This window comes from Trachymyrmex septentrionalis, unplaced genomic scaffold, assembly GCF_001594115.1.
Source record: "Trachymyrmex septentrionalis isolate Tsep2-gDNA-1 unplaced genomic scaffold, Tsep1.0 scaffold19, whole genome shotgun sequence".
Classification (NCBI taxonomy): domain Eukaryota; kingdom Metazoa; phylum Arthropoda; class Insecta; order Hymenoptera; family Formicidae; genus Trachymyrmex; species Trachymyrmex septentrionalis.
In genome coordinates, this window is record NW_017305071.1 from 2,512,109 (window position 1) to 2,525,014 (window position 12,906).

Consider the following 12,906-nt stretch of genomic DNA (forward strand, 5'->3'; position numbering starts at 1 on the left):
ACTCACTCGTCCGACCATCGTCCGCTCGCTCTCGGCGTTGCGCGCCGCGCTACTCCATCAGTAAGTCGTACGCTGCGCAACGGGAGCGACGGTCGTCGTCACGCATACCGTCCTCCGCTCCTCGCAAAACCTTTCTTGTTTTTTTTTCATTTTTTTTATTTCTTTCATTAAAGGCGACGTAACAGTGTCTCTCGTTACCACCTCGCGCTATGTGACGGATATCACGAGAGACACCACAGTGTGTATCCCGCCTTCCACCACGTACCGTTGTCTACCCGGACTCTACCCCACCGGTGTACCCTCCCCCCCCCTCGCCCTTTTTACCGAGACCTACCCCACCTTCCTCCTCTATCTCCTCTCCCCTCCCCCCTTCTCATCCCTGCCCTTTCCCCCTAGCCGATCCTCGTCCACCGCCCCGTTGTGGAAAAAGAGAAAGACGGACTGTCTCGTGAACGCTCGTACGACGACGACGACAACGACGACGACGACGACGACGACGACGAGAACGAAAGAAACGAGGTGGCCACGACGGGTGCCTCGTGGAAAAGCGTGCCTGGAGAAAACATGGAGTGTCCGCACCTTAGTCAGAGCGTGCGATTTGGCGATGACAACGTAGATGGATCGGGCTATGCTGTGAAGGATCTGCCGTTCGTCTGCGCAGGTAGGGACTCGTCGTACAAAGCCCCCGAGAAGTGCCTTCTATTCCACGCCAGCTCGAGCGCGAGACGGGGAGAGAGAGAGAGAGAGAAAGAAAGAAAGAAAGAGAGAGCGTTAGAATAATAGAGATGGATGGATGGTTTGGATGGATAGATGGATAGGGGAGCCGGCTCGTCTCCCAGGTCTCTCCTCCGCTTATTGCAATTCTCCTTCCCCTTTCTTTCCACGGCTCGACCCTGTCTCTCTGCTCCGTTTTGCTCTCTTCTTCTCGCGATTCCGCACGACCGATCAGACACACACTCACATACGACACACACACACACGCACACACACACACACACACGCACACAGAGAGGCGACACTCGCAAGCTCTCTTTCTCTCGTGCCTGTCTCTACTAATGTAGAATAAGTTCAATTTCAATTCAACTTATTCTTTCAAATTGTTCGAACTAGAAAAAGATGAACCAAGATTAACGACTACATCGGTAGAAACAAGCATATCTCTCTGTCTCTCTCTTCGTTTGCCTTTCTCCGTCTCTCCCACATACACGCGCACACGACACACATACACACACGTACGCACACACGCGCACATACATACATACATACATACATCCATACATACATACGTACACGCACACATTCTCCTGTGCCACGTTCCTCGCCCGTGTTCCGTCTCTCTCATGACCCAGGCCCCGGCCGTTCCTCTTGCGGCCTTGAGCCGTCGTCGCCGAGACGAGACGGAGCGGATTCGCCCGCTCCGTGATTTTCCCTCGGGAAAAGCGTCGATGCGTCACACTCGCCGTGCAATTGCATTTTCGCGACGGCCGCTTATCGTCGGCCGTCTCGGATTCTCCCAGTTTGACGCACGAAGCAGCGAGCAAAGTATAGCGAATCGAACTCGTCGCCTGGCTATGTGTGTGCGTGCGTACGTATACTCACGTTCTCTCTCTCTCTCTCTCTCTCTCTCTCTCTCTCTCTCTCTCTCTCTCTCTTTCCGAACGATATGCACGCGTGAGACGCGAGCGAGCGAGTAGTGTAACATGAATTTGTAGATGTGCATCGGTGTGTGCCCGCTCGCTCTCGCACGGCGTGTTCGTGGTCCCATGACTCGTTACGCGCGCGAGAGCGCGACGGCGGCGTGGTTAGTGATGATGGTGGTGGAGGCGGCGGCGACGGCGGCGGCGGCGACGGCGGTGATCGTGGTGTGCGCGTGTGCGTCGTCGTCCTGCTGGGAGTTCTCAGTATGCACCGCGCGGCCGTCATCGGAAAATCAATACCAGACAGCACTAATCAGCTGGCTCTAAGATCCACCGTCATTAGAACTCGCCGCGGCTAACGGATCCGCCGATACCCGCCGTCGCGCTCCCCGCGACAGCTTCTCCGGTCGCGAGAATCCTGAGAATCCGGAGAGGAGAGGAAAGAGAAGCGTCTCGTAAAAATGTAAAAAAAAAGAGAGAGAGAGAGAGAGAGAGAGAGAAAATACGAGAATATCATGGAATCGTCCGTGCGGAAATTTGCGATGGGCCGCAATCGATGTCGATTCTGCAGCGTAGAGAAAGAAGGGGGATCCCGACCGTTGTGCTAGTACGAGCGCGGAATATATAGGACCTTCGTTCGCCGAGTCAGACAGTGACATTGGTCGTGCTAGCTCCGAGCTATCGATTTAAAGATGCACGGACATACGGTCATTATAAGGGAATATACTATAGAGACGCAAGGAGCGTTGCCATAAAAACAGTTAGTTGAAGACGAAACGAGGGCTTCGCCGAGCCCTCCTCTTCGTAGAAAAACAAAAAAAAACTCTTCTGGAGGTTTAGCATGGAAGAAAATGGAGGAGCTCGTTAAGCCGTCATTAAGCCGTCGTAACGCGATGCGGTAGGGAACGGAGTCGCCGTGTCGAAAACACAATTCCGTTGGTCGCAAACAGTCGTTTACAGATTACAGAACTCGGAGCAGCGGATAAGTTATTATCGCTGACCGCTGCGACGAGTTGTGTTGAAGTGACGGCGTTTACGAGACAATGCATGACATGACTGGGACGTACCGGAGTAATAGACGATGGGTGAGGGGAGGGGGACGCAATCGGTCGAGAGGCGCAAATGTGCCCGTCCTCGAAGGCCGTGAAATTCACGACGGCCACGATCGACGAGGGAGAGGAGGTTGTTCCTCGAATCCTGGTGCTCCTCTCCGTGCTTCGTGGCGGAGCTCCTTCCTTTCTCTTTACCGCGACCTCGGGACTATATTTATCCGAAACGTATGTTTTTTCTCCCCTTGCACGTCCACGCCGTCCGCCCCTCCACCTTCTGTGCCAAAACCCCCATAGATCGGTGCAATTGAAGTCGCGAAATATGCCCCTGACTCTCCGCCTGGCTAAGCTAATTCCGGCGATTCGCGCGCTTCGTGCCTTCGTAATGCTGTTAATATTTTATGTACAATCGATGCCACATCGTCGATTTCGAGCCTCGTTCGCTTCGTCTATTCTCAACTAACGCAGGTTTGCCGCAAATCATGAGAAATGTCAGGGAAATCGTAAACTGTTGGAGAAATCAGGGAAAAGTTAGGGAATTTTGCAAAATTGTCTGGAAAATAAAAGTTCTTGGCTTTGGAGAAGTTTAATATGCATATACATCACACCTATGCAGTTTTGGTATACTTACTGTCAACTTAACGATTAAATGCAAGCAGTGCCAGCAACATTAATAGTAATTAATTTTGCTATGTTAAATTGCTCTCCCAAATATTTGATGGTTTTCAAGACAAAAACACAAAAAATTGTAAAATATTATCGATGTATCAGAGAAAATCATGAAATTCTGTTTGGAAATTAGAGGGACAAGTTATGAAATTTTAAAAATTTATGACAACCTTGTAATAGCAGCGAAATATATATATACTAAATAGATTCTCTCTCTACTCGGTTATCTTAGGAAATCTTGGTTGGATGAAGAAAGAAAATTTGGTTAATTACAAATAACTTCTAATTAGTAAATGACAAGCTATATATATTTACTAGAAAGGCAACGATGATTGTATAATGTGTCTGAGTAATCAAAGTCTGTGTGTGTGACTGTGAGAATGCCGACTGAATGAGTGCTTATCTATTAATAATAATCCATCAAATATACGGAAACTACCCGTTTGTTTGTTCAACAAAAGATAACGGAAGGGCAAAATGAGAACAAAATCTTATTTTTTACTCTATTAGATATATTCGCCACGTTAAAGCTATAAACATAATGAATAGCGCAATTAATGGGAACAGATTTCAACCAATCAGAAACCGTTTATTAGAATTCGTGACTTCTGATAGGCTCTGAAATCTGTTATTCACGGAAAGAACATTTTTGTTGCACTGTCTAAAAATTCAGTTAGATACATATCAGAAAATAATTTTGTTAGACTATCAAAATAATTATGTAGAACGCTCAAGATGATTATTAGAATATCAACATTTTTTGCAACATTCACCATATTTAAACGTCTTTCATAATTATTTTAATAGCGTGATAAAATTATTTTCAAATCTATCTATAGTGCGAAAATTTTAGATATTAACTTAAGCTTTAAAAAAATTAATGCATTTTTGCTATACATAATTTAAGCTTTAAGCCTTAATCCGTAAGAAATTGTCCAAAATCAAATTTGAAGAGAATAATCGACTATGATTGATCAATTTTTCACGATTTAAGCCTTAAAGCTTAAGTTTTACTTAAAATTTCATTGTAGGCGCCGCTTTAACAAAAACTGTTCTTTCTATATTATTGCCTGTGCTTTTCAATTGTGCACTATGTGCTCGGCTCTTTCAATTTTCTACTAGATTTATTTACCACATTACTCTTTTGAATTCGACTGAAAAGTCTCGGTCGACGCGTATGTTACGCTTACAATAATTGAATCGTCGAGATCATCTATGATGACTGATTTCGCTGTATCGCTCCTTTTTTTACGAAAATAGAACGACAAATAGCGAGCAACTTATTACTGCTACCAGTTTTGTAGGCTTACAACGACGTTGGTAGAATCTACTGCGATTTTCGAGCCAGCCGCTCGTTACGGCCTGGAGTTGCGTCTTTCTTCTCGCCGCGACACGGATGATGGTGGGGAGATATCGCTAGGAAGCGTAACAGTCACAGCACTGGAGGAACAGGCTGCCGTTAATTTCGGGCGTGGGCAACGAAGAGAGTTGCAGATAGAACAATAGCTTTGTAGAGTTCGATGGCATTAGGAAGGCCACCACTCGTCAGAAATCGTTATAATCTTTTTCTTTCATCGGATATCTTAAAAAAATTGATCTTACGATTTTTCAATCTCAGTCACTGTGGAATCTTTTTAATATCGAATTATACGCAGGAAGAAAAATCATATTAATGCAAATGTAGTGTGGTCGTTATATTAAATTTCTGGTATTTCCTGACCTGAACTTTCAGTGTGTTTTCAGCAAATGTGTAATAAATCACAGTCTCCTCGTTTTATCCGTATTCGCAGAAGTGCACGCTCCTATCTGCGAATGGCGAATGTTTTCCTGCGATTATCTATCGCTTTCGCGGACTATAACAGCTTTAAAAGCGAGGAAAGATAGACGATTAGAAGAGACTGGACTAGAGAGTAGAAGAAATATATAATATTACGATAAAGAGAAATTAGAGAGAAGAAAATAGAGAAAGGATGTTATTATTATATAGAGATAAATGTGAAATGAAAAGAGCACGAGTTGATTTCACAGAATTATAACAACTATCCAACTATAAATCGGTGAATGCACAAGCAAATCGCGAGCTTTATCTTATTAAACAAGAATGACATTATTTATTAATTAATTGGAAAAAAGAGAAACATGTCGCGGCCCAAATCCAGTTGCATTATTAATTTTCTTCTATTCATTCTATTCTCGATGACACCATTTTCTTTCTATTGACTGAACGAAGGAAGCTGCTTTGTCTATTATTATGTCTATTGGACGAATAAAGAATGAATGCTTGTCGCCGGTGAACTTCAGCGTAAATCTAAAGACGGATTCGCCGTAAATAACTAAAACAGTTATTGACAAAATACGTGCAAAATAGAAATGCGATAAGTTTACAATAGACCCAAAGAACAATGCACACGTGAATAATATATCGTACAGATAATGATAGGTACGTCACTGGCGATGAGTCAGTGTCCAGACGGACAGACGGACGGACGCACACTTTCCTCATCGTGGACGTTTGATTACTCAACATGGTGCTATCGGCGATAGCCACTGGAATCGTGGTACTTTTGGCGTTCCATCGTCACGGCCATCTCTCAAGGATGGCCATCGACACGTAGATAATAGATTAATAATAGATATTTTTAACCGATTTTTTAGCATTATAATTCTAAAAAAATATGAGACTCCTGTTCACCCACCAGTACTATCTCAAATTGTGATCATATCTCGGAAGCGAGGAAACGCAATAAAAGTTCTTTCAAATTACATTTGAATAGAAATATTTTTCAATAGGGCACTTGCAGTTCAATCAATAGAATAGATTTATGAAATATGCATAACTATATTTCCAGATGGTTATTTATTAATTAATGAAGGCCAAAGAAGAGTTTTCGATATACTTTACAAGTAGGTTTTATCGATTGAAAGTATAATTGGTTTATTGAAACATTTTTTCATTTTAATGTTTTGCAAAAATTATTATGTATATTTTCTCGTTTCTGACATCACAATTTCAGACAAGTGGCGATCTTTAATTAATGCGTGAATTCGCGATCATCAAAATTATAATGTTTATAAATCAATAAAAACAATCAAATCATTTTAATTTTAATTTTTAAATATTAAAAGAATTTAATTCCTTTAAATTCCATTTCTAATTAATTTTTAATTTTACGGTCCTCTCTCTCGATATCTTTTAGCAATATTTATCGCAGTGATACTTAAATACGTTGTTTCCAAAATTTTGCTCCCAATTAAATTCCATGACTCTATTACACAGTACTATTTCGAACAACGTGGCGTATTACGCAAATTAATGCCTCGAACAAGAGCCGTCGAGAGTCGTTCTGAGAAATTTTTCCTGCTGTATTATCACTCTACTCGCGAGAACGTGGCGTCACGATTAACGTCGCGAGAAACCGGGCGAGAGAGCGGTTCACGCTCGGCGAATCGCGACGTATCCGGCGCGGCGGTGTGGATCGATTTAAATGCCTCTGTGGAATCGCGCCGCGGTGGTGGCCGCGTGTTTTCCGCGCCGGCTGAGAGCACGAGAGGGAGAGGCAGGGAAAGAGAGAGAAAAAAAAAAAGAAGTATCGCCCCTTACGCACTATAAAAGGACCCTCGTCCGCGCCGCCGCCCCTCTACCGTCCGTCGCTTTTCCCGCTTCTGCTGCTGCTACTGCTGCTGCTGCTGTTGCTGCCGCTGCTGCTGCTGTTGCTGCGGTGCTTGGCACTGGTTGCTGGGTGCAGACTGCCTGCCTACCTTCGGCTGCACAACATTGCAAAATCGATAATCGCGTCGTTGTTGATCGGTAAAAGAGCGAAGACGCTTGTACTTTGATACTGTTCTTCTGACGTAGGCACTTTGTTCCGCGATATTGAGTACCCTTTTTGAGACGAAGACTTTCAGCTTGTCTTTCTTATTTCGAATGTGAGCGAGGTAGGCCTGATAAATTGCCAAATATACACGCGGATGCATTAAAAAAAACTTTGATAGTTTTATTCGGGATGGATGACGGAATTTTTTTTATATTCATATATTTTTATATTCATGAAATAATCATTTTATTAATATTTATTCATAAGGAAAAACATTCCCAGCTAACTATTCCTGAAATATTCGTAAAATATTCATAAAATCCCAAAATAATATTCCATGGATATTTCGGAATATCCCGAAGTATTTTCATAATATGAGAGGTACATTCAAATAATCGTTAAATATCTACACATCGTTACATATTTGGAGAATATTTCATACATACTTCGTTATAATTTTCCCAAAAATTCCAGATTCGGAGGTTCCCTGAATAAATTTTAAATAAAGTTGTACTGTCAAAAACACATTTCATTTATTTTTACCTTGGACCCCAGTTTTGGGGGATCCATTTCACATATACGAAACGTTATGCTCTTTATATTTTTTTTCATATAATTTGACAGGGATGTACGCTGCTCACAGGTGAATGATTTTCGTGATATACACAACAAGTATTCGTTACAATATTCCGAACATTTCGTTAATATTTGAATATTCTGTGGAAATTCTTTTCTATTCCGGAATATGCGGCACATTAGGAATACGAATGGAACTTTTCATGAATGATTAGCATTAGATGCATGGACTGCAATGACTGCGGTAGAGAAAGCAGCTTTGTAATTGTTATGCGATTCTTAAATATGATTGATACTTGCTAATAGCTTCTCATGAATCTAAATGTATAAATCTAAATGTATAAACCAATCATGTTAAAATATCTTACATTAGTTGCAAAGCTGCTTTTCTGCTGAACGCAGCTGGTGTATTTCTCAGATAGCTATTAAATATTTGGAGCAAGTAAATTAAAGAATCATGTTAATATACTCTAACTTTATTTCACAATAAATCACAATATTTTATGATTTAATTAAAGATATTTTTTAATCGTAAAAATTAAATTATTTTATAAAATTTAATTTATATTATTTTATAATTTAATTTTTATTATTATTATATATATAACAAAATATCTGGATGTGTAATACCGTATGGAACATTTGTTTAATTATTTAAAGATTATAATAAATATATATTATTGAACTGAATTAAAATCGATATAATATAATGTTTCAGTTTATTTTCGGAAGCTACAGTTGTAGTTATTTCTGAACAAGTTAACGTATCGAAATTTGACCGAACAAATGTCACGCTCGATGAATTTCTTTTCGTTACTCTTTTAGTTAATAACCGTCCTTCAGCTTGTCAATGAGACAATACATCAACGGAAATTTCGGATGAAAACAACGACGTCATCGACGTAAATGGAGAACAAAATTTACTAAATTTTAATACATATTTTTTTAATTAGTGCTAATTAAACATTTACTTACTAATCAATATTTACTTAATAAAAAAAGTGATAGTTACTCTTTAAATTCTTTGGAGTCGAGTCTTACTTTAAATAGTGAAAATTGAGTTAATTTTGGAAAAGAGTAGTTCAATTTTTAATCTTTAAAAATGAAATTTTTCAGAATGAGTTTACTCTAAAAACTTCAGAGAATAAATTAATAATTGTATCAAATAAATACATCTTTATATTTAATAAATATTTAGTTTACTATTCAAATAAATATTTATTAAAATTTAATACATTTTTCAATGTAGACATGGTAACGTTACAAAGTTGGATAGTGGTATTTTCCTTTTTCATACTTTGACAGTATTCGATATACGAGTATAACAATCGTCTCAAGTCTGCCGTGATCGGAACTTTCGATTTCTGGTAACGCCCGTGCATCCTCACGCTCGCTGACGTAAGTCCCAAAAATAATTCTCAGAATTTAATCATCAATTGTGTCGCTGCTTCTCTCGAGAATTGTCGATGATTTGCGATCGAAGAACCATGAATTATGTGTTTACAATCCTCGCATGTCACTCGTGCATTTCCAGGTTTCTCTCCGTTGTCCAACTCTTTTATTCCTATACGGATTCAGTAATTCTCAAGGCACGAATTTTGTGAATATTGTATTATTACAAATAAAAAAAATTACTGGACTATATATAATATATATATATATATATATATATATATATATATATATATTCATAAGACTCTAAAAATTATATAAGAAATACGTACATTCTTTGACAGAAAAACGCACAGATCAAGACATTGGAATCGTTTTCTCGATAACGATGATAGATACGATTTCGATTCACAGTATCTTTCTCGTAGATCTTGTCGAGAAAAATTTAAATTGTCTTGTGACATTTTATTATATCTTTTATCGTTTCCGAGATAACGATTTTTTTATCTAAAAGTATGTATCGTTTTGTTATAAATTTAAAACTTTTTATATCCAAAAGCAAAATTTTTCTTATTTAGTTTCAATTATTAAACAACCTCGTACATATGCTTTTTCTCCAAACCTTAAAAAGTTTACTTAAAAAATTTTTCCATCAATTTCAAATGCTTCAAACAAGTGCTCGTTACTTTTTAATGTGCGACTGCTAGTATCTTTGAAGTCGACTCTCTCGACTGAAAAATGATGAAGCAGAAACAAGATTCACACTTGAATAAGTAATAAGATTTTGTTATTTAATCACTTCCCTCTTGTTCATCATCGTTACATCGTTCGTAATAATAGTTACTCTAACAATCCACGAGGAACATCCGCGTGCACGAGGATCTGTTAGATTCGTTTTATTGAACAAGCGGACATTGAATGAATGAACGAATGTGCTGTACGAACGATATTGCGTACTATCACTGTAAAATTGTATGCATTTTTTCGAATGATAACATTCCTTGTTATGTTAGTCGTTATCTACGATGACACATTGAACATTTCTGAGCAACATCACCGTATCTCATGTCATCCATTTCAATGATTTCTGGCAGACATCAGCAGTAATGATTGTGCCAAACAACATTTTTTATCCGTATATACACGGATATAAGAAATGTCAATCATAATTTGATAAAGTAATTTGCATCCTCTGTTCGATTAACTAATTTTAATCAGCCAAATTAGTTTCTTTTAAATCATGCTTCTTAATGTAATATGTAAGTGTAATTAATGTACCTATATATAGGAAAAGTTAATTTAAGATTAATACAATATATATTTCAAATAATTATGTGTAGCTTTATAATGATGTATTTTCTAATAATAAAATTATCTTTTTGACTAATAAAAAATGATCATTATTTGAAATATATTCATGAATTAATGCAGTTTTAAAAGGATATTTTACTCCAGCAATCTTGGAAAACTGTCGCTCCAAGTGAGATTTTATCGCGAACTTAACCTACTCGATTTCACTCCTTCCTATTCTTTGCCACGAGATTCTCATGGCAACGGTCGCTGATTAAAACGTGCCGATAGAGCACTGCGGTCTGTTCTAAGGCTTCCTATATCGGCATCGAAAAGGAACGTGACTCCTCAAATAGGAACGACCTTCAGCGAGATCGGATTTCCGTGCACAGACTTTCGGCGTTTCACTTTTCACACATTCGCGCTTATTAAACTCCATTCTAGGGGAGTGTCTCCTTTTTTCACCCTGTTGTGTAAAATCACAACGTTGTTTGTGAATGCTGAGATAACGCGCTTGGGAAAAATTCAAAGAGAGATTGTGCCAGGTTTCGAATGCAAATTTGAATACGTCTGTATATGCTTTGCATATGTAAAGCGTTGACGGATTTACTGCCTTCCGATGTCCTGAATCAGTGGATTCCAGTCATCCAGTTCTGAACACTCATCATTTTTCAATTTTACAATTGCTTGTCTCTTGTAATTCACATAAGAATTATATCCGTATTTATACAAAAAATATAATTATTGCCTTAATAATAATAAAGATTTAATTATTGTCTTAATTAATTCTTTGAATCTTTACTATTATGTGATTTATTGCTCTTTCCTAATCACCTTGTTTTATATAATTATTCCTTCTTTTATTTAACTTATGATACGGACTTTTACAGGATAAATAGGGACAATCGTCAAAAATATATTTGTTATAACAATAAAATCTTACAATTATAAAACTATATAAATCTACAGTTATAAAACTTACTCGAGATTTGGCTCCTTTTTTTTTATTCGCGAGAATAAGTTCAAAAATCGTATTTTCTGGATAAAAAATCCTATTAACACAAATCACCAGGAATCTGAAGCCTGATGAAATTCTGAGACATTTTGCTATCGATCGGTTGCGAAGGGGGTGTGTCGAACTCATGTTCGCCACCGCACCCCGCTTTTACGCGGTCTCTCGAGAATTACGTAAGATGAGACGAGCCGAAACGACATAGCAAAGCCGACTTGCACTTTCGCAACCGCCAGATATAGTATACCCTGCGACTGGATGGTTGTCGATTCGATTATGTTAGATTGTTAATTATTTAAGAAAGAGTAATATATCTTCCACCGAAAGTTTATTACGGCCAAAACTTATATACGTTACTAGCGACATGTTTAGCATCTCTGTAAAGTTCCATTGTCAGAATTTTTATGTAGTTTAACAAAAATTTTGACCTCTTTTCAAAAATTTATAAGGAGTTCTACAGTTTTTGAAAAATTCTTGTGATTAATATTCGAGACAGAAAGTAGAAACAAAAATGAAAATTTCTGGCAATGTATCGGTACTTCAGCGAAAATTTTCCAGTTGCCAAGAGAGGGTGATAGATTTTTTTTTTTTACAAATATCTCACGATATTTCTGCGAATTTCAAATACCTTCTTAAAAAGTCATTTTAAAATTGATACGAAAAAATTCAGTGGTTTTTTTGTTTAGCAGATAGAAGCCTCCATAATTTTTTACGGATATATAGCATTTTCTTAAGATATTTTGTTAAACGCAACAATTTTATTTAAAAATATTAGAACACAAATCGATTTCTTTTCTCATAAAAGTAAACAAATATGATGAGTTGTCATATAATATCAGCATCCTGTATCTTTAAAGATTCTTATACTTTCACTCAATTGCCAGAAGTCTTTTCAAAGTGTGAGACTCTTTGTAGAGAAAAACAGCTCTATCAATTACATCGAAATTCTGGAAATAGATAATTTTACAGAGGTATATACTTAGCGCTAATCCAATCACATTTCATATCGACTTTTATCTATAAAAAGATTGACTTCATTTTACTTGTGATAATAATAAGTGGTCACATTTTGCGTTAACCATATAAGACTAAAATGACAGTGATAATAGAAGAGCATGCATGTGACAATTATTCTTTATATTTTTACATGCTACAATCCTTTATAAAATATCTTAGGATATTGCTTATTATATAGCGCACACAAATTTATTAATATTAAATGAAGTATCGTAAACTAACTAAACTTTTCCACCCGTATTCTCATCAACATCCTACACTCTACCAGTTTCCATCACATTCGTTTACATTTACGAGAGTATGTGATACTTTTGGAATAAATGCCTTTTGAGATGCATGAACGAAATATTCATTTAATTAATTAATTAATTTATTTTGATTAATATATTTATCTTGATGCACAGGAAATTGATGATAACAAAAAAGATACCGTTAACATACATATCATA

General features: G+C 37.8%; 1 protein-coding gene across 1 annotated transcript in view; it reads left to right on the forward strand.

Annotated features, from left to right (window-relative positions):
* Nucleotides 1-12,906, forward strand: part of LOC108746953 (ubiquitin carboxyl-terminal hydrolase 3-like) — a 19,283-nt gene that overhangs the window by 1,625 nt on the left and 4,752 nt on the right. Inside the window, exon 2 of the mRNA XM_018484099.1 lies at nucleotides 397-661. Coding sequence (XP_018339601.1) covers nucleotides 397-661 — 265 coding nt within the window. The remainder of the gene's footprint in view (nucleotides 1-396; nucleotides 662-12,906) is intronic.